Source organism: Manacus vitellinus, unplaced genomic scaffold, assembly GCF_001715985.3.
Source record: "Manacus vitellinus isolate BGI_N305 unplaced genomic scaffold, ASM171598v3 scaffold_8_pilon, whole genome shotgun sequence".
NCBI classification, from domain to species: Eukaryota; Metazoa; Chordata; class Aves; order Passeriformes; family Pipridae; genus Manacus; species Manacus vitellinus.
The window spans coordinates 17,767,041-17,789,893 of NW_021940864.1; the positions used below are offsets into that span (position 1 = coordinate 17,767,041).

Below are 22,853 nucleotides of genomic sequence, written 5' to 3' on the forward strand. Positions count from 1 at the left end.
TAGTTTATCTGCAATAAAAGCCTTTGCATGAAATTCAACCTCAGCTTATTTTGATCTTCTTCAGCTCTCAAATTCCATGAAAGCTCTAGTTTGATTATTATCTCTCTGAACTTCTGCTTATGAATTTAAATTCAATCAGCTTTTATAGCATCACTTTTGAAGCCTGATGAATCAGAAGCCCGATATTAAAATGGGACATGATTTAATCTGTTCTAAACAGTGATGTGTGGATTTCATTACAGTTTGTAATTTCATTTCAGCAATTTTGTTTTAGCTCATTTAAAAAGAAATCAGTAACTTTTGGTGACAAAATATAATTGAAATATATATGGTGAATTGATGGATATAAAAAAAAGGAGGATTTTTGGATTTTTTTTCTTTTGTGGGGATCCACGTTTTTGAGCTCTTTAATCGATTTCTTACATTTACGAATTAATCAGACCTAGTTTTTGAAAATTTGAAAAATTTGAAAAAAACCTGTAACACAGCACAGCAGTTTTAGTCATACTATATACTCTTGGCTAAAGATACAAAAACACCCAGACAGATATTTGTCTTCATATTCACTATTCTGTTTTGTAATTTCAAATCTGATTTTCACATAACGCCTCCCTCCATAAAATCTTTGCAGCACTTAGGCATGTAGTTCAGAAATTGTTACTAGTAGCTCTACTGGAATGCTGTTTAGAGTATTCTTATGTTTTTAATTAAGGGCAAAAGAAAGGAAGGGGTGACCCAGTTTTCACCATTGCAATGAACTGGAAGTTGAAAATGACCATTCTAGACATACAAACAAAGAAATATGAGATGCATGAGTGCATTTACACATAATAAAAAATGCCATTTGCTATAGAGATTTCTTTTTTCTCTTTTTGTAAAGTGGTGTATATCTATATTCCAATACTCATGTTCTGCTCTCTATTAGTGGAGATACTCTAGGCCTCCAAAATAGAGGCCATATTTTGAGTTTGCAGGCAACTATGGCTGTATGTCTTCATTTGCAACACTGTCCACAATTCTTTGAAGTGTCCAGCTGACCAGAAGGTCCCACCTGTACACTGTAACTTTTACATTGTATTTGAGGTTTCAATTACCATCTTTCTCTAGGTGCTACTTAGGTTTTTCGTGTTTTTACTGTTTGAGCATATCATCTGCCATAACAGAATACAATATCAAATTTAAGAGAAAAATTCTTATATATTGATTGGAAACTCTTAAACATCCTTGAGACTAAAAGCCAAAGGATTGACAATTAAAGAAACAAATAATGGACACCAAATGGTGGTGAGGAAGAGGTGCTCTCACTAGCACAGGTGTGAGGAAAATATGAAGCATTATTAGGAGGAGGCATATCCTTCTGTATCTACAACTTTAAACTTTGTGTGCACTCATCATTTTATCAAGTAGAAGCTATGCAATATCTAGGTATTTCTTACAGGAGAGGGGAAATAATGAAAAAAATATTCCAGTAAAGAGGTGGGATGTGCAGGATAGGACTAGGACTCAATGTCATTTTACCCTTGGATAACAGTATAGTGATAAGTAAGGAATGCACTGCTTTTGAAATGCTGCTCAGTAGCACTGTTGCCAGAAGTATTGACTTGGACTTCACTGTCACATCCCCCAGGGGAATGTTTTTCAACTCCAGCATTTAAAAAGATGTTTTCACCCTGAGATATGCCTGACAGTAAGATGAAAATATTAAAGAGATTGCATGCTAAAGAGTTTTTTCCCCACCTGTTCTTTTGACACCTCTATGATTTTGCGTGCATGAACTTCTTGTCCTTGACCCATAGAGATGGTCCTACATTCTACAACATATTTGACAATATAAAATTAATGAATTTACATTATTGAGAAAAAGTAAGAATTCCAATTCAGTCCAAAAAACAGTGATACAAATACATCACAATTAAATACATTTTATGCAAAAATTTATACGTACAAAAGTAGAATCCCTTCATCATCATATTAGGTTATAATGTATAAATTTTCTAAATACTGAAATTTTGTAAAATAACATTGAAATATACATCCACAATATTTACAGAGGTGAAAAACTGTGACTAATATTACTATTGTCAATGTGAATTTTTGCCAAATTTTAATGATGCTAGAGCATTTGAAATATGAACATAGATTTTTCTCAACATTTACATAATGAAGCCACATAAATGAGCACAATGCATAGTTGTAAAATTGCATTTGTGAACATACTAATGTGACGAATATAAAGAATATATCTGTCTACTTCCAACTCAGTTTGTATGCACAACTTTTTAAAACTTCCATATAGTATAAACATGAAGTCCAGAATATACAAATGCAGATCTTGTGGGTATTTTTTTTTTCAAAGTAATCTTGTGAGCAGATTGCTGATTTTTACATTACCTGCAGTTTAGAGTTGAAACAAGAAAATACTATTGTCACCCTAACAAAATTTTTTAAAAAATGAGTTGTTGGACAGATAGGGATTTAAAAAGTTATTGTCACTGGGAAGAATGATAACAATTTATAAAAAAAATAGAACTGAAAACATTACTGTCCAACTTCACACGGAATGATGCTCAGCATATCGTCTTTTATTTAAAATATTATTTATCTCTAAGATGATAGTTCAGGAACAAAAAGGAGTACAAAAGAGTTTAAGAAATACCTCTCAGAAAAAAATATTACTGAAATTACTTACATTACCCCTCTGTATCTTAATATATGACAATGAACAATTATTTTCATACCCAAATTAAGCTTCCGAGACAAGGAATCAATCTGCATAGTTGGGTCAGATCCCATAGACAAAAAACAGATGAGAGGTGTTCGTGGGTCACTTTCTTCCCAAGTTTTTCTTAAATTCAAAATAACTGGCTCTGTATATTTCTCAGCCAAGGAACTTGCAATATATTTTCTGGCTTGGGAAAGTGTTCGATCTGGACACCAAGACCTAGAAATTACAAAGATAAAAATTCACTGTCTCTTTCTATTGCAAAGACCAGACTTAAATTATAAATTCTATTTTTATCAACTAGAGGGGTTTTTTTCATAGTATACATATATATGTATATGTATATATACATACACACATTCATATATATGTTTGTAGGTTTGTCTTTACAGATATTGTAATAGACAGAGCTGGTAGTCTTCCCTCTACTTGTGACTTTTCAGTTGCTTACAATTTTGCATTGGAATTTTCTGTTCTAGGTACCTTTATAAGGTTGGGACAGTCTCCATTTTAAACAGAATTTTTGTATCTGAGAACACAAGTAGGGAAATGTAAGAGATTGGTTTTGCCCTTTAGTAAAATTCTGCAGAATGATTCATTAGGTCTGTTAGTCTTTTAGGATACAGACTCAAATCTTTTGCACTGCATTGCATTTGTGTTGGGGATGAGTATTTTTCCTATGGAAAAAACAAACAAACAACTACTTTTGGATAAAATATATGACTTCAAAAAACTTCAGTTTATAAACTTATTATTTAAATACTTAAGACTTAGGTGCTTGCCTCCCCCTCTAGGGTGTGGAGCATACAACAATATGGTATTTCCATCAGATTCTAGCCTTTTTTACTGCACAGGTTGAATCTCCTCCAAAAACAAATCATGGTATAGTAAATAATGTTGCTGGGGGTTTTTGTAGTGTTTCTGATTTATTTGTTGCAGCACTTGGAAAGTATACAATGAGTGTAGGAAGATATGATCTCATGCATAAGGCAGCTGAATGCTGCTTTGTGGAAATCCATTTTATCCCAAGCTCTGCCACAGAGATCTTACACAATGCAAAAGAAGTAATTTATAGCACACTTTTCATGTGGGGCTTTGGAATACCATTTTCACAATCTTTCTTTCTTTCTTTTTTTTTAAAATTACTTGTTTAAAGCTATTTAAAATAGTTAATTTTAAAAGAAATTAAATTGAAAACTATTTGAATGATTCAACTTTTCCATGTGCTTCTCACAGGAGGCTGCAATGTGGTTCCCAGTTTCCATTTATCATGACATAAAAGCAAAGCTATAAAAAATATTTTCTATAAATAACTCTAGTTGGCAGAGAATAGCTCTGAAGTGAATGAAATCATATTTCATGTGAGCGAATTAAATAATATTTAATGTCAACCAGAGATAATTAAAATTACACTGTTATGGTAATAGCACACCAATAGATTGAGACACATAATGCAACTGTGTAATTTCCCAAAATTTCTGAAGACACTCACCTGATGAGTAAAAGCTTGCGAAAGGTATCCAGTGAATCACTGTATCCATCAGGTATGATTTCTTCCTCAGGAGCATCTTTATCAAACCAGTTTTTCCATGCCTTATCGTTTTTTGCTACCTAAATTTATTACATTAACACACATATGAATATATTTCAGCTGCAGTAAAATCCCCTTGTAAATGTATTATTAATGAGAGGTTGTTATTATATTAGGATATATTACAAGTAACATTGTCTATAGCATTTAAGACATATGCCACATGAATTGCTATTAAAATATTACAAATAGTATTAACTAAAATATTACAATTAGTATTAAGATGCAGGCAGTATTAAGATGCAGCCAATCAGTTATCCATGGATTTCTTTCTCAAACACATGCAGCTACTTGAGAAAAATCAATAATTAGCAGAAGGTTCTATACTACAAGAGGAACATACTGTGATTAATTCATTCCTTTTGGTCACAAAGTATGAGGAGGACCAGTAAAATCTGTCCCAGTACAGTCCAGCCAGCCAAGAATCACAAATTAAAAGTAACAGATTCTAGTATGCTTTTGACTTGACAAAGAATAAATTTGACCACAAATATGATCACAATTTTAGGCACCTCTTAGAATCCATGACCTACCAGTGGATACCGGTGGACAGAACATAGTGAAAATGCAATTGAGCATATAATGAAGTGACTGAGAAGGGTCAGCTACTACAGTATTCTCAGATCACTGGAAAGAGAACAAGGAATGCACTGATAAATGTTTAAAAAAGAAGATGTGTATATTAAATTAAGTCAGGCCTCTGCAAATGGAGGACTTATTTTTTAAACGTGAAAAAAAATTAAAATACCAAGAAAAAAAGAAAAGCACATGCAAGCTTTTGAGACCTGGGCATACCATTCTCAGGTTCTTTTTTCTTACTTTAATTAATTTTCTCTTTCTATCTAAATGAATAATGATACAGTTGTATTTAATATGATAAGTCAAATAGAACAGCATATCTACTGGATGCAAATAATTATTAAAAATATTATTTCCATATTTGCATTTTTATTGATATCCTAGTTGGCTTCCTCCCATATTCCATCCCTATATATTACTAAAATCACCTAAGTGTAACTTTTCAACTTGCAACTATATGAAAAATGTAAGATAGTGGTAAAAAATTACTTTAAAACAGAGGCCTTTGGGGGTAACATGGTCACCTAAATATTTTGGAGACTAAAATTTTGTTTGCAACAATTCTAGGAAAGTCCTGGTGAAAGGACCTTTCTAGAAAAGGGTTCTGGTGTCCTAACAACCCAGAGTGAACAACCGAACTAAAGTTCCTCCAACTTTCTCCTAACTCAATATCCTAGTTTGATACCCCCAGAAACCAAAAACTGGAGGAATTGGGCTGGTATGCATCTAGATCTTGCCTTGATACAGAGCTAGGAAACAGCCAGGATCATTTCCAGATAACCATTTAGCTAAAATCTCTGCTACTCTTCAGGGCAAGAAATGCTATCACAAAATGGACTTGGCTGACCAATGCTGTAACAGCAAGAACTTACTGTCCTGGCTATCAGCCTGATTAACAAGGAGTGCTTAGGAGTTACAGAACAAGAAATGCTTAGGAAGTGTTTTAACTACACTGAAAAGAAGATAAATGTACCAAACTGAACACGTCATAAGCTTATGTGCATATAAGTTCATGTATGTCTCAGTAAAATAAATAATACGTTTATAACTAGCTCAGCGTATCTGAATGACATGTTAACCTTGGAATGGAAATGAGTACTTAAGAACAAGCAGCAAACAATTGGAAAAATATACCAGACTTAAGACAGAAGACATTGCAACTTAGAACATGACACTCAGATAAATTTTATGAGCCACTTTGATACCTCTACCTTTTTATCCTTTCTACTTATTTCTCTTTCACTGCCTTCCTTTTTTGCTAGTTATTTGCTCCCGTTCCTTCTCTCCTCTTTCTACCTCAATTACTATAATACAAAATACAGTAAAGCAGATAACAAATGCAGAGCAAATAAACATACCCCCACTCATGCTACCTAATTGCTGATCCCTGTGCCATTACTCTGCATCCTCTCTGGTCTTGTTTTTAACTACATCTCTGGTACATTCCAAATGTAAAAAATTGGAAGTACAGTTATGATGATGAAACTGGTTGTTAACATTAAAACAATAACTAGCAAATATCACCTGATCCATAATTTCTTCAAACTGTGGAAGTTTGTTCAATTCCACTAGGTTTAGCCATATCATGTCAAGAATCCAGCGGGATGGTTTGGGTGGGCAAGCCTGTAGATCCAAAGCAGCACCTCCTGTGGATAAAAATACTCTGATGAAGTACACATGATATTCCAGGAGTCAAGATATATTTGATATTTCTTTTTAAATTATGTTTTCTGACTTAAGTAGTTTTTTTTCTGGAACACTAATTGTACTCTTGTGTAATTAACATTTATTTCATATCAAAGGATAATTCAGTCTTCTTAATAGACCTCTCATAGTTGTTAGAAGGCTACTATTTGATCTCCTCTAAGGCTTTTCTTCGGCAAGCTGAACAACTCCCATTCTCTCAGGCTCTCATCTTAGATCACAAGTTCTCTACAGTTTGTTCTTGTAAGTTTATACTATGATACTGATTGTATTTCAAGTATTGGAAATTTTAATAATCTCTGTTTCTTTTCATTTGTGCTGAAAATATGCTAGAGATAATTTTGTATTTATTTGAAAGATAAAAATATTCCTCTGAAGACCTTCCCTTAGCCTATTTTTTATCTCACTATTCCTAAAAAAGAAAAGAAATTGAAGTGAAAGTCTTATCTTCTCAACCGCAAACTTCTACCTCTTTTCTAATGAAATACATAGCTATAATATCTAAAGAATATCATAGATATTAGCAAAGTATTCTCTTGAGATCATTGGGAAAAAAACCCCCACGCACAACAAGAAAAGAAAAAGTCTGGAGTAATGGAATCAATCGATCCTAGACCAGTACGAATTATTTTAAATAGCTGAACAGCCAGTAGGACAGTAGAGGATGTTTTACATCCTCCGATATGCCAAAGAAGAGGAAATAGAAAGGAATGCCTCTAGGATTAAGACTGAAATCCAATTTTAAACAGACAAATTTTTAACTTTTTATCATGTTTAATTTTGTATCATAATTTTTTTCTTCTTGTCTCTTTCCCTGTCCTCCACAAATTAGTTAAGGCTACTTCTTGGAAAAACTAGAGGATGGTGTTACAGTGCCCCCCAGAACTAAGATGAATTATTCATTTTATTAACTGCTATAACAATTTGGGGATCTGCTTTTTTAGTCTTGCTGACTTAAATTTACCTTCAAGTTATAGCATTAGAATATTCTGGAAGTGTCTAGTTATTAGCTTTGATGGAACACAGCAAATAGAAGGAAATTCAATTTATGTACTTTAGCAGAATGAAAGACTTAAAGTTGATAATCTCCTGAGACTGGCTGAACAAAGTGTTTTAGAGACCTTTTCATTTCAAATAGCAATGCTTATTTCACTGAGACATCCCCTGATAATAAGCAATGAAATCTCTTGGAAAAGAAATGGAAAGAAGAGGAATAGAGATTGATTTTCCAAATAAATCCTTTCTTCAGCTGCTGTTTGGTAACATGATGTTCATTTTGCACAAAGAACTGTTCATCCAAAGAGGAAAAATGAAGAATTCATTCATTGCATAAGATACCTAGTCCAGGACAAATTGGCTGGGTGTCTGCCTACTTCCCAATCTTATTTAATATAATGTGAATAATTAAAGAAAATGTGGTGCTATTTTGGTGTCATTTTATACACCAGAAAAATTTCTCACTATCAAATCACCTCTGCTAAAGCTTGGCAGGAAACTGCAATCATATGTTCTAGACAAAAATTGCTAGAAGTATTTTTATTACAGATTCTCATCAGTTAAAAAGAGGTGACCACATTCTGCTTCAGATGTCCAAGGTATGTTTTCCTCTGCAAAAGAAGAATCCATGAGCTGAGAAGCCAAGAAATATGATTCCTTGCCTAATGCCTCACTAAAGTAATCTGTTAATTTTGAAAAAATTTCCAAGCATGCCTGACACCTGTGGTAAATTGGTAGGTGGATACCGTTCTCAAGGGATAAAACCATTACGACAAACTGAAAGGCAAAACAGAAAGTGAATTTAAGGTTGTTTCCTATCCATTTGATTGCTTAAAGACAGATAATTATCTTCAAATCTGGGTTCACTACCTTGACATTAGACCTTTGCAGGATTCATTTGAACACTGTAAAATTCATACAGGTTTCATATGGACCTCCACATAAGCAATCCTGATCACATTTTTCAGGAGAGGCACAAACCCATAGAGTACAGAGGAGGCAGACCTTGTCAGCTGGGCCACAGAAACACCTTATATTCTCTAAAAGTTAATGTCAGGTGGTTGGCAAAAGTCAGAGAAAGCTCAAACTGAAACTGATAAAAGACTGTTTGCAGCACGTCTTCAACTTTATGTGGAGCAATTCTGGCAACTGAGGAGATAGCTTTATTCAGCTCTATCAAAGCAGAGAAGCAAAGGATCAAAAAGGACCTCCTAATTTATAAAAACAGGTATACAAATATAATACAAAAATATACAATAAACAGGTTGATGGAGAAAACCAGAACTATCATCTTGATCTCAGAATAGAACATGGGCTGGTTAAATGGCAGAGGTAGAAGTGAGACAGAGAACTGCATCTATCTTTACAGGACCACAGCAGGCGTAAGGACAGAGGCAGCTCCACAGAACTGTTGGGAGAAACAATATAGCCAAAAAAATCATACTTCGAAATGGCATAAAAATTAAAAAAGTTGAATTAGCTCTACACATAACACAACTTTTAAAAATTACCTCTAATGAGTGTTTGGAACTCTCTGTTTTCCACATGTCCTCTCTCAAGATCAATTTTTAATGCCAGGAGGAGGGTAAAGAGGAATTTGTGGTTTTCATGCAAGCCTCTAACTGAATATGCGTGAATTTCAAAGGTAAGATGTTCAATAATATTTGAGATTCTTTTCTGAGGTACAGGAGACTTCTTAGATCTGAATCATGAAAACAAAGCACAGAGAAAGCCGTGTTAATAGCAGCAAATACATTGGAAAGGCAAACATCTGTATAGTAGGAAAAATCTGTGTCTTCCTACTTGGCTATGGATTGATCAAATAGCTTCAAGAATTGAGCCAGTGAAGTTTGATACATATTATTGACCATGCTCATTGCTGTAAGAAGAAAATACAGAATGCTTCCACGGGTAGCAACAGGTCGATATTCCTCCTGCGCAGTGTTAATCTTCACTTCAGTTTCTGCTGCCACAGACAACTTTTCAGCTATTTCAGCAGCTGTTTGCTTAGTTGTTTGCAGAACACCAATTAAGGATTCATCATCTACTAATGAACCTAAAAAGTAAAATAATGGATGTTTAGGACATTTTTATAATAGTTTTTTCATTTCATATATACATAAAAAAAAGGGCCAAATTACAGGAAATATTAATAACAAATAGAAATTATTTACTGAATTACAGAAAGGTTTTAAAATTGAGATAAAACAGAATATATAATGCTAAAAATACATACATAAAATACATACTCATACATAGTACTTCAGTTATTTTGAAGTCTATTCACTGGTACACTCAAAGTAAAGAAGACCTAGGGTCCTAAAGGAAATGGCCATTCAACAGTATTCATGCATCTCCAGCAGTCACTGATCAATTTACTGTTACCAGATTCTTTTCCCACCTGAGATAGTAATGGATCATGTTCAGGTTCCTAATGTATTGTGAAAGACTTTCAACACCATTTTAAATTAGCCCATTTTACTTTGCATTTTCAATGGGTTAAGAGTTTGCCCACATTCAGATAGATACCTTATGTCATTTGAGGGACAGAAATCTCTCAAAAATGGATTTATTTCACAAAACTTGTTTAGATGTTAAACTTAAGTGTCTAGAATTGTATATAGCCACATGCTATAGTACTAAATCCCTCATACCCCTCATTCTCCTACCACTGGATGTTCTCTTAGTGTATCAATTTCTGTATGGAAAGGTTCTAGTGTGAATCAGTTTAATCTGCCTAATCTGAATAATCCTTTGATACAGTACCTTTGGTTGCACTTAGTTTGTAAAGAAGATTGTCTTCCAGTTCTTTCATCTTCCTCTTATTAGAAGTTACATCTTCCATGAGTTTAATTCGTTCTGCCTCTAATTCCTATTATTAAAACCCAAGAAAATAGCATGACACTTTATGGACCGCAACTATGAGGGATACTTAAAATTCAGTTCTGATTTTTCAAGTTCATGAATTGTGATTGAAGATACAGGTGAAGAGTTGGTTATGGTCACAAAAGTTGCAGTTTTCTGATTTGGGTATCTAAAATGTTGCTTTAATAGCAATTTTTTTTAAGCAGTGCTTATTCAGTATCTTATGACATATCTTATCCATGAGAAATACTTGTGCTTAATTGTTTGTGTCATACTGACAGTCATATGTAGAAGAGTCTCCAGATGTATTTTTGTTATTTGGAAATGTCTATACCGAATCTGAATAAAATTTTAGAAAATGGCTGATATCTTTTACCCATTTGAACATTTCGTCTTCCCTACATACCAAAACCTGTTGAGTGAAAAAAAAGAATAAAGTAAGCATCACTATAGTTTATGTGTACTGTTAACTTACCTGTTTTTCAGTAAGTATTACTCTTCTCAGTAACTGATTCTCAAGTCCTTTCATTGTAACAGTAAAATCAATAATTGATGTTTTTGCATTAATTTCAGGCGTGAAAGCAGGATTGGGTAGCTTTGTAGTGATGTAGAGTCTAAATGAATTCATAAGATCTACTTCCTTATCACCAACTCTCACCTGTGGAGTAAGTTCAAATAATATTAAACAGAGGAAAAGGAGCTTTATTAAACACAGTAATATTGACAAGAAAAAAAATTAACCTTATTTGAAATGCCAAAGAGAGGAATTTTATTTTACAATTCAAATTTTTCAGGAAAATATCAGTCAATGACCAAACATAAAGTATATTATAAATGCAGCATTCCCCTCTAGCTAAATATAGGGGTTACTTTCACTGTGGGTTCTGATTAACAGCTTCAGAACCATGTGGTTTAGGCTCTGGGCTTCTAATTACACCTCGAATGAAGATGGTGGAAACTGCTGACCCTCACAGAAACACAATAGAAATCATTATTCTCTTGTGTTCAAGAAAAAAGAGGAATTGCATGATCCAACAATGTAACATAAATTATTGGAGATAAATTCTATCTTTATCAAGATTAAGCAGATCTCAAAGAATTTTTCCAAAGCAATTCAAAATTTATTCAGAGTTTTCCAAAGAAATTTTTACAGAGTTAAGATATTCCAAAATGGCAGTCTAACTCAAAAGCTGCATGTGCACAAGGAAATCTGATTACTGTATATCATAATATGAATCATAGAATTGTTAGTGTTGGAAAAGATCATACAGTTCCAATTCCACTGCCATGGGGCGGTGGGGGGACATAGGTGGCTCCAACATATGAACCTCCAAGGCCACTTCAAATAACTGCTTTACAAAGGAGTAGGACCAAGCTACTCCCTTCAGCATATTTGCACTAACATTCAAAATAAAACTACTGCACAAAAATAGCAACAATTTACTTTCATTGTTATCAGCAATCTGGTCTACCCTCTCTCTCATATCCCAGGCACTTAATTAAGATTATTTGATAAAAATAAATTACATTATTATACATATATGTACATTATATATATATATATATATACACACATACACATTACAATACATTATTTAGAAATAATACAGCATGTGCATTCATTTTATTTCAGAATGTTTGAAAGGGATCTGTTGTTAAGATTTGGGAGTGATTTATTTATCTATTGATGGTCAGAAAGATTCATGATTTTTCAAGGCTGGGAATAAATATTATTAATAAATCTTTGTGCTTTTTGGCTTGTTCCATCTGAAAACAGCTTTAAACTGATTAAAGATTTTTGCAGTTGCCACAATCAGTGCTTCCCATTAGGAAGAGATCTTTTCAATTCTATTAATTCTGTTAAAGTGTGAAAATCAAGAGAAAATATTTCAAGCGTTCAATAGGATAAAAATAATTGGTTCCAGTTTGGAATCTTCAGTGGTAACTTTAGCAGTTAAACTCAAATTTTAGACTCATCAACTTACTATACAGCTGAGGCTCTGTCTCCTGTATTTTATTAGTTCTGTTTGATTCTTTACACTTTACTGAATACAAAGTTTACCTGATTCAGCAGAGGTTTGGAATAATGGTAAAATACCATTTGTCACAAAACTACCTATTCCACTTCTTTTGTTTGATTACTAACTTTAAATGCAGATCCAGATTTCATGAAATTCTTTTCTAATACATTATCAAGGACTGGATCCAACTCTTCTTCTATATCTTCAATCAGGAGTGATCGGCCCAGTGAAAGACTGTCTTCTAGGTGCTGTCGGAAGTACTTGTCATTCAGAGTTGTTACCTCAAAAAGCAAATTATAAATTGGTGTAAGGGCAAAAACATTTCCTGAAAGTCTTACATGAAAATCACAGATCTAACTATGGAAACTTTTCCCGTTGTTTCTGTTAGTTGCATTTTAAAGAAAATAATATAAATGTTGACTATGCAGCAATTTATGCAGAAATACTTCTTGTGTGTACAATGAAAAGTACCATTAAAAGGCTGGCTGTAATCGAATCCTCAAAACTTCATTGTGAGAGTAATAATGTACCAAATAAAACTGGTACAGCTTTTTGTATATTGAAGATGTTAGGTGTATTTTTGAAATCAGAGACACCTAACCTTTAATTTTCTGTTCCATGTCCTGAGGACTAGATTTTCTGATTTTAGCTTTGAAGTGTTGAGAAATTCTTTCGGGAAATATGAATTCAGTCTAACAAATGAATTGCTGTTACAATATTTTGAACCCAGACTGACATTTCACGAAATGGGATTCATAAAACCTGAATAAATAAACTATATATAATTAACTAATACTAAATCCTCCAAAATTTATTGATATTCAGGATATAAGAGTTTTGTAACATTTAGGTTAAGGGTTTTAAAATGCAGATTCCCTTCTTCATGCTATATCACTTGGGAAAATTCATTTGTGATGCAAATAGTGACACATGAACTTTTTTATATTATACTTCATGAGCACACATTTTACCCTGTTGGATTAAGCTATAAAAGAGCTGTGAAGTAATGTTAGTACAGGCAAATTTTTATTGGGTTTGGTTTCAGCTGGTTGTCCTCAATTTCTTTTTGTAGCAATAACTTCAGGTATGAACGTCCTCTCAGGTTCTATCTTCTGGACTGCATCAGTTTAACTGCTTTGCTTACATTTTCAGAGCTGTAACTTATCCTGCCTTTGTCTGTAATGTTACTAATAGTTGCCCAATTTACTCTCATTTAATGATTTCATATTTTACTCTTTTCCTGTACTTATCACATCTTTGTCCTCTTTTGTGTAGGGAATATACTCACCAATTTTGAACAAAAGGCTACTTCCTTCTCTTTTATGCTTCTTGATAGATTTTGTACCAGTTATATGGTCTTGGTCTTTTTCAAGTCCTTGAGAGGGATTTACAGCTCTTGTCAAGTTTCCTGCTGATGCATCTACATAATTGTCAGTCTCCATACATGTTAAAGTTATCTCAGATTACACTGACTCAAATGCAAACCTCCTCTAAAGTAATAATGTTTGAAGGACTATAATAGAGCACGTTATTTCTTTGAAATTCTGTTTACCTGCAATTCATTATCCTGTTCTTTATTTTTAACCCATGTTTTCCCTTGAGTTTGTGGGTCTACCAAAAGCGGGTATCTAGATGCCTTAGTGACAATGATACCATTCTGAATTGAGAGATGATCTCCAGGTAGTCCTTGAAGATTCCACTCACTAATCTAAAGAACAAAGTAAAAAAAAAAAAAATTAAAAAAGGTAGTTTGGAATAAAATATCACCGGAATTATCCTTCAATTACAACTGTTCTAAGAACAGGGACATCAAGCCAAAGGGGATGCATATCTAAACCTGCTGAAAAATTAATAATGTAGATGTAAAAATATTTCCAGGAATTTATTTTTATCAATCTTTTTAACTACATAGAATCATTAAAAATATATTTTAAAAGTGTAAAGATGTCAAAAGACAGCTTGACAGACAAATTAAACATTGGGATTAATTAAAAGAAAACCAAGCTAAGAGAGTTTTTGGGGATTAATATTTACTGAAGGAAACTTTAAGATTCTGGTATTGCTCTCTGTTTGATTTCTCATACATTCACATTAAATGAAAAGACTTTATGCACTCTTTTTTAAAATTGCAACCAAACCCACTGTTTTAGAAGTATCCTGGTTTTGTCTGAGACAGAGTTCTATCTCTTCCTATTAGATGGTACAGTGCTGTATTTTTTTTTTTTATTTAGTATGATAATAATGTTGATAATACTGATATTTTGGCTGCTGCTCAGTAGAGCTTACCCTAAGTCAAGGACTTTTCAGTGTCTCATGTTTTACTAGCAAGGAGGTGCACAAAAAACTGGGAGGGAGCATGGCCAGGACAGCTGACCCAAACAGGCCATAGAATGCCATGCTCAGTGAGAGAATTACCCGAAAGAGGCTTGACTGTGGTTTGAGGATGGGCTGGGTGTTGGTCAGCAGGTGGTGAGAAATTCTGCTGTGCATCACTTGTTCCTCTTGGGTTGCATTATTATTATTAGTAGTAGTATCAACATTATTATTGATAAATATTTTTTCGATTATTAAATTGATCTTATCTCAGCCCAAGAAGTTTATCTTTTTTTTCCAATTTTATTTTCCAGTGGTACTTAGATGCTGATTGGGCTTAAACCACAACAAGATATGTATAACTGTGGTGATGGGCTCTCAAAATAAGGTACTCAAAAGTGTGCTTATTGGGAATGGTCTAATTTTATTCGTCACTTATTTATAACTTTCTTACCTATCTAACCCATTGCTCAACACTCCAATGTTTAGCAAAAATTGCCAAGAGCATTTGGAACTACATAGCACAGCAATATTGAGAATATTGGGGATTATAGTTCTGCTCAAAGCAAGCATAATTTCTGCTAACACTTACAGAATATGCTAATAGAAATTCAACCCTCCAAGCACCAAGAACTTACTGTTGGTTGATCTACCAACATAGAAATGAGGTTCAAATCTTCAGAAAAGGGGATTTTATGAGCTTTCAACTCTGCTTCCCATAAATCTTTAAGCAAAAGATTCCTGAAGTCTTGATTAAAAGGTCCACAGTATGAAAGAAAGCCTGTGCAGAGCAGTATATCTCCCACAAGTCTAGAAAAGGAACAAAATCATAATTAAAAGGTGATTTACAAATTCAATTCCTATTGATTTAGACAACCAGCTTTTGAAATATAAGAAGATTTCAAACAAACAGTTTCTTTGTGTTTGCGAAGTATTTTTGTGGCAAAACTTAAGAGTGGTATCATATGAAAACACCACAAAACAATAAAACCCTGATGACAACTATTTCTTCTCTCATAACTGAAGCAAGAAAACTGTTTATTTCTTAAAAATATATACAATATATGCATATATACAATATATATGCAATATATATGCAATAAAATATTTATCGAGGATACAAAACTAGTTCTATTAAAACAAGTAGACCTCACCAGAAATGCCCAGTTTCCCCACAGGAAATTTTTGGTGATATAAGTGTTCTACAGAAGCTGAGCCTATCTGAAGGTTTTACTTCCCCAGTGACATTGGAATGACGTGCAGTATTAGGGGGCTGAAGAAGCAGCTGTTATACAGGCACATAACAGCACTAGTAATAATCTCTTTGGAAGTAAATTCCAAAATCAGAGGTATTGTTCTTAACTGAAATACAAGCACTCAGCACTCATGTATTCACTTATGGGAGGAAAATTCAGATTTCAGGATAGTTCATTTGATTGTGTTGCTATATTACGATTTCCAGGAAGAAAATTATGTACGACCATTAAAGCTACTAAATTGCTTACTAGCACTTCAATTTTTACATGTATTTTCTTTTTTTTTCTGTAATGAATTTGATACCTTTTAATCTGAGCCTTAAATTCCTTGCTTTGCTGAGTCCACCTAACTTTCTCTCCACTCAGTCCATCTATAAGCGCAGAGGCTGCTTGCATCTTTCTTTTGCATGCTTCTGCATCATTCTCCAAGTCCTAAAATTGAAAAAATGTCCTACATAAATTAATCATAAAATGCAAAACTTTAGAGTTACTTTATATTTTTTCATCTTCTTATATTTATTATTGCTATTTTATTTATTTAAAACTCATTCATGAGAACTCTTAAGGGCATCTATTGTGTATCATGCTCCTATTCACCGAAATAAGGGAATAGGAGAGAATATAGATTTAAATCTCTTACTTTTATACCTGAATCTCATCCATGCTATTCAAGGTAGCTGGTGAATGTGTGTTTGCAGCAAATCCTGACAGTATTGTATGTAAGTATTTTTCATAAGACTAAAATACTTTTATCTCACCATTTTCTCCTTCATTGCTGCGTCAAACTTTGCCTGCACTTTATCCAGTTCAGCTTGCTTTTCATCTAATTCCGCCTGAGCCTTATCTTTTTCTGCATTAGCTACTTTCAGGCGACCTTCCTGTTTTGCCAGATTAGCCTGCAAAGAGAAGAAATATTAAAACAACAATCATATAAGATGTGAATATAAATCAATGAACTATTTAAGCCTGCTTAGCTGGTAATAATAAGACAATAATATGTCAAAGTAACTTTTATATAAATATCAAAAACATTTAATCTGAAAACTATATCACATATGGACTGCAGATAAGATTTTTTGTTAAATAGTAATAGAGTTCCTACTATATATTGTCAACATTCCTTTAGAAAAATTTACATTTCAAGAAGCTGGTTAAGAAGGCAAAGTTTCAGATCTGTATATATTGATTAGACTAGAGGAACAATCACTCAGTCTTCTTACTTGACTCTATGTTTTATTTTCTTTTTTATTTGTACATTCTGTAGTGACCAGCAATCACAATAGGAGATTGGTCCTTTATCATGTAACAATATTGCTTTGAACCACTATAAAACAATAGTCCTAAAACAGTGAATCTTCCCGTTGCTCCTAAAGTCATATTTACAGTAAATGCAAGAAATTAATGAAATTATTTTTGAATCATTCATCTGTATTATTGTTGCTTCTGTAAATAACTCTTCTACCAGAGACAAAAATGTGCAAAATGTTTGGAATCAACTTAGGCTTTGCTCTTTTTTTTTTTAAAGTGTGCTACATTTAGGGGAAAATCTTTGTTTAGAACCAAAAATCACTGCCTTTGAGTTTCATAAACATGAAAAAGAACACCCACAATAAAGTAAAATTTACTCTTAAAAATGTTTTACTCGATTTGCTTCCTATTATTGCAACATAGCTCCTTTATTGATGTGAGCTCTGAATCTCTTCAGAAAGTCAATGTTTGGGCAAGATATCAGTCCTCCACTGCATTTAAGTTACTGTGTGAAAGCAAAGAAGGTAAAATAACTGCAAAGCTCTGTTTGCAGGGCTCTTTAGAGAAGGAATGAAGATCCTGGTACAACCTTTTGAAAACAATTATAAAGTAATTATAACATTATAAAAACAAAGACTGTAAACACCTTTCCTATACACAGTAAACCAGAGCACATAAATTTAATCTAGGCTAATTTTTTGTTCTGCATTCTGCCTAGAATCAAGAAGAGAATACATTTTTTTCTGCTCTTATCATCTTTAGCCACTAACATCACAGGCTATTATGTCTGAATAAAATTATCTATATCTATATTTGTAGAATCCTATTAAATTAAACTATACTAAATTACGTGGTAAGCAAACACAAAGCAAGAGATGTTGTATTACCTTAAGAGGCAAGACTTCTCTGTTAACACCATAAAATACCACCATGGCTTGTGTCCAAGAGAGGAGTCCTGCCACATTGCCACACACCTTTTTAGCATTCATCAGTGTATAGTCTTCCATTTCAAAGTAAGGCTGGACTAATTCTACTGTCTCATCATTGATTGTATCCCTAGCAAAGTTCTGTAGATTGCTCAAGAATGGGCCACTCATAAGCTGCAAAACCCAACATATTTATGAGTTATTTAAACATTTTACATTCAAAACCTTGTTTACAGATGACTATTTTAAAAAGTGTTCCCAAAATTCTTCTGTAAGCAAAGGTAATTCATATAGTAAATATTACAGCTGTGTTAGTCAGTTGTAAATCCTCCCACACATCTTTGATTATTTTGGAGTTTTAAGCAGGTACACTCCAGTAACTAGGTTGGAAAGTTATTGATGTACTTTCCATCTTCTATATTCCTGTGTTGACATTTTAAAAACATTTAAGAAACACCATGTAATTAAAAAAAAAGAATCAAAATAAAGCCTCAGAGATATATTTGCAACTTACCTGAAGAATGCAAAAAACTGCTTATGCATTTGGAAATGTGATTTAAATTCTGAAAAGTGAAATCATTGGGTTTAACTTCTTCTAATGAGTGTTTAAGTATTTTAAAGACAATTAATGGAAAAACTGCTTAACCCATTTTATTATGTCAGTGGAAAACAAAAGGTTTTGATGATTTCTTAGTTACTGTAAAAGCATAAATAAAAAGCAAGAGCACTATTTGTATCCAATATACATAATTTTTCATCATTTGCATGAAAAAATATCAAGGTAATAATATTGACATATTAATACACTAATAGACATAGAGAACAGAATTTAAAGAATGGTAAGAGAAGCCATGGAAATCAAGGTGTATCCTGAGAGAAGATCAAAGTCTGGGAGGAAAAAATGGCTGGCTGACCAAGGAATTTGGGCCAGGAATATTGAAACACAGAATGGGAAAAGCTACTATCTCTTAGTCATTTAATTAATCTTTCAAACAAACAAGGAGCTTGAATGGCTCAGAAAAGACTTTAAATGTGAAGATACAAGTTCTCAAAGAGGGCTTTTCCAGAATGTCTTTAGCTTATGTATGGTTAGCATGACTGGTTTGATTTCTTTATTTGCTATCAGGCCATGTGCTAGGAACAGGGCAAAGAAACTCTAAAGCTCCTACTGCAAAAGTCTCCAAGCAATTCACCTGCTATTTCTACCAGATAAACTTCATCTATATACTATCTATGTCCATCTTAAAACTATATGTTTGCCTTTTTACAAAATTCTGTCGTGTTTTCGGTAAACAGCGTAAGTTCTCTGATATGCAAATTCTATTTCTGATGTTTAAGAAACACCGTTTGAAAACTCTACTTACTTTTAATGATTCCGCCCACGATGGCTTGCAGCAAGGCTTTTCTGGATCCAGGGTGACTGCATCCAGTTTCTTTTGGAATAGTAGCAGACAACAGTCCATGATCCTCATAATCAGGTGAGGAGGTTTTGCAAGTTTTCTAACAGTAGCAATATCCTCTGGCTTGATAGTCTATTTGAAGAAAGATGTAGCAGAATACTTCATCAATACCATTATTCTGTTTTCCTATTCAATATCTTGATTTTAATGTTTGTTTGCAATGCTTTTCTCTGAAGTAAATTTGTACTAAGTACATACCAAAAAAAGCAAGAAACTTGGCTTAGTTTAACAAATTTCATAGGTTCATGAAACTTTAATAATTGTAATGAATATTAGACAAGAATATCTTCCCAGTACTGAAAACATCACTCAAAAATAAAATTTACATACAGCAACATTAACTTAACTCATCAGTCTAAGTGTTTGAAGAAAAGAACATTGTAAAATTGCATGGAACCTAATTAAAATCAGTTTCCTTGATAAAATAGTATTTCAGATTTTTGAGTGTTATTATCATTTATTCTGAGATGGATTTGGTTATTTGTGTTGAGTTTTAAATTATTATGAGATACCATTTTTAACTTAATTTCCTAGAAGCATCACTGTCACACTTTGCTTAGTTCAACCATTACAAAATTAATAAATTATTAAAAAATTCAAAAATAATATATTAATTTGTATATAAAAATACAGGCATAGCACTACCTGTCTAGAAGGAGTAGTTACAGACACATTACAGAAACCATTCTATAAGTCCACACATTTTATAAGTGAACTTTGCAACCATTTTTGGAAGTTTCATTCATCTCATTATCTAAATGACAATGTAAAAGCAAACATTGCTCCTTTTTTTTGCTTTTTCCTCTCAATCATTTCTGTCACATAAATTCTGGTAACTGGAACAGAAGGCCTTCAGGATATAATACATCATAGATTTCTGATTCCAGAGTTCTTTACTGTTTAATTTTTCAGGGCAGAATAATGAAATTATGTACCACAGCAATGCCTCCAAATTTCTGAACCCTGATTCTGATCCTGAATACCCCTTGTTTCCTGTTTCTCTCAAAATAAAATGTGGTTTTTCGGTGAAGAGACAGCCTTTTATTTGTCTTAAAAGACAGGTAAAACTACTTAAGTGTAAATTAAAAACATTCTGTTAGCACAAGGAGTATTCTCTTGAATTCAGAGTAACAGATACTCTAAAGGCATCTGTAGCTTTTGGAAAGATTTACACCTTCATAATGATCAATTATTAGGGTGGAAGCAAAAAATAATACAAAATAGTTTCTATGTGTTTAAGGTAAAATGTGAGTGCCATAAATATTCCTGAGAGACATGTCCACCAACAGTGAAGAGCTGATGACAGCAGTCAAAACCAAGTGACAAATGTATGTTGGTGGCTCCAGCCTTTCACTGGTGATGCAAATAGTACTATACTAATAACAATGTAAGACATTCACTTTCAGTGCTTCTTCTGCTGCTTCTAATGCTGGTTTAGCTGCCTCCAATTTTTTCTCTGCTTCCTGTTTTTCCAAATCAATTGCATCTACGATTTTTTGTGCTTTATCTTTCACACCCTGGACTTCCTGTTTTATTTTAGATGCAGCTTCAGCACTTTCTTTGACTTCTTCCAGTACCTGTAATTGATAATAAACACAAAAAATGCATAAATCAAAATGGTGGAACAAGTGATCATCAGACACAAGATAAAACAGGTATATAACAGCTACTAAAAATATAAAGCTAACCCTAAGTAACTACAGCTAACTATATATGGCATCATATAACTATGGAATAAAAATTAAATGTGAGAAGTTTAATTTCATCCCTTTCTATTATATATTTCTCTCATGAGATTAAAGGCCTTGAGGAATGCAGGCAGTCCCTTAGCAATCACCAGCCAAAAGTTTGCTCTCTATATTAAATATGCACCATCATAGCATTATGGTATCTTCCAGAAAACAGAAGGTCTATATTAATCCATTCCCTAACACACCTTTCCAAAGAGTAATTTTTGCAACCAGATTTCTACCAGACCACAAATCCCACGAACACACGGATACCTTGTTAATGGAAAAGGCAAAATCTGAAACTGAAGTGTGATGAACATTTTTCTAAGGAATTTTGAAATAGTAAAAGCCATTGTCATGTTAACTTCCTATCTGCTAGTAAGTGCACATATAACCCCAAATTTAACAAATGTTAATCAAGCACACACACACAAAAAAAAAGCCATGGAAAAAAGGGAACATGATACTTATATGAGTGGGTAAGAAATGGAAGAAGAACAAGGAAAGCACTCAATCTCTGTTGGTTGAGTGAGGTGAGGCAGTCTTAAAGTGCCTCACTTTCAGAAGCAAATGCTAAATCAACAGGCTACAGAGAGAGGACTGAAGCCATAGAGAGAAGACTGAAGCCTCATTTTAGACAACAAGACAAATTTTTTGGATTGTGCAAATTACGAGAAAATTCTGCAATAGCATTTTACCCCACTCTATATTCTGATTCTACTTAACACTCAAGTACTTACTTTATCTGCCTTAGCAGATGTCACAGCCAGTTCCTTCTCCTTAACAGCCAACTCCTTAGAGAGCTTAGCAACAGATTCACTGGCCTCCATTAGCTTGGAAAGACCTATTAAGAAAAAGACAAAATTCAGAAAAATTGAAACATCATTTTTTCCTAGTTAGATAATACAATCTAGCTCCAGATCTCACATGCCTTGTACCTTGTGTTCTCATTTAACTTTATGCAAATTTAAATTTATGTCTCATTTAATTTATATAAAGGAGAGAAAGTATGTGTAAGCTGTCATATTATCATGATTGTGATTATATTTTATATTGTGTCTATTTATGTCCTATGGATATAAATTTTTTCACAGGCACAAAATTACTATAAACAACCTTAATTCTCTAAAGGAGAAATCCATACTACTTAGTTTTAGTTTGCTATAGCTATAAACAGTACCCAAAATTTTATAGCTGGGATATTACCTGCAATAAAATATGCTTATGCTCATATAGACTTCTTAAAAAAAAAAAAAAGAGGGGGCTATGTCAAGGATATGTTGTGTCATAAAGTCATGGGGCAATCAGAAAATCCAAATGATACTTCATTTGTGTCATTGAATGAAGAAATGACATAAGGACCCATGACTGCCTTCTAATAGGCAGTTCATTCTGGAAAGATGTAGGAAGAAGTGAAGTCAAAAGTGGACCCCAAGATCACA

General features: G+C 33.3%; 1 protein-coding gene across 1 annotated transcript in view; it reads right to left on the minus strand.

Annotated features, from left to right (window-relative positions):
* Positions 1 to 22,853, minus strand: part of DNAH8 (dynein axonemal heavy chain 8) — a 120,945-nt gene that overhangs the window by 17,386 nt on the left and 80,706 nt on the right. Inside the window, exons 66-82 of the mRNA XM_018084995.2 lie at positions 22,152 to 22,255; positions 21,082 to 21,258; positions 19,586 to 19,753; positions 18,183 to 18,395; positions 16,806 to 16,943; positions 16,352 to 16,479; positions 15,430 to 15,601; positions 14,031 to 14,186; positions 12,604 to 12,759; positions 10,933 to 11,115; positions 10,359 to 10,464; positions 9,396 to 9,648; positions 9,104 to 9,294; positions 6,417 to 6,538; positions 4,215 to 4,333; positions 2,739 to 2,941; positions 1,738 to 1,811 (exon numbers count right to left, since the gene is read on the minus strand). Of these exons, the coding sequence (XP_017940484.1) occupies positions 1,738 to 1,811; positions 2,739 to 2,941; positions 4,215 to 4,333; positions 6,417 to 6,538; positions 9,104 to 9,294; positions 9,396 to 9,648; positions 10,359 to 10,464; positions 10,933 to 11,115; positions 12,604 to 12,759; positions 14,031 to 14,186; positions 15,430 to 15,601; positions 16,352 to 16,479; positions 16,806 to 16,943; positions 18,183 to 18,395; positions 19,586 to 19,753; positions 21,082 to 21,258; positions 22,152 to 22,255 (2,663 nt within the window). The remainder of the gene's footprint in view (positions 1 to 1,737; positions 1,812 to 2,738; positions 2,942 to 4,214; positions 4,334 to 6,416; positions 6,539 to 9,103; positions 9,295 to 9,395; positions 9,649 to 10,358; positions 10,465 to 10,932; positions 11,116 to 12,603; positions 12,760 to 14,030; positions 14,187 to 15,429; positions 15,602 to 16,351; positions 16,480 to 16,805; positions 16,944 to 18,182; positions 18,396 to 19,585; positions 19,754 to 21,081; positions 21,259 to 22,151; positions 22,256 to 22,853) is intronic.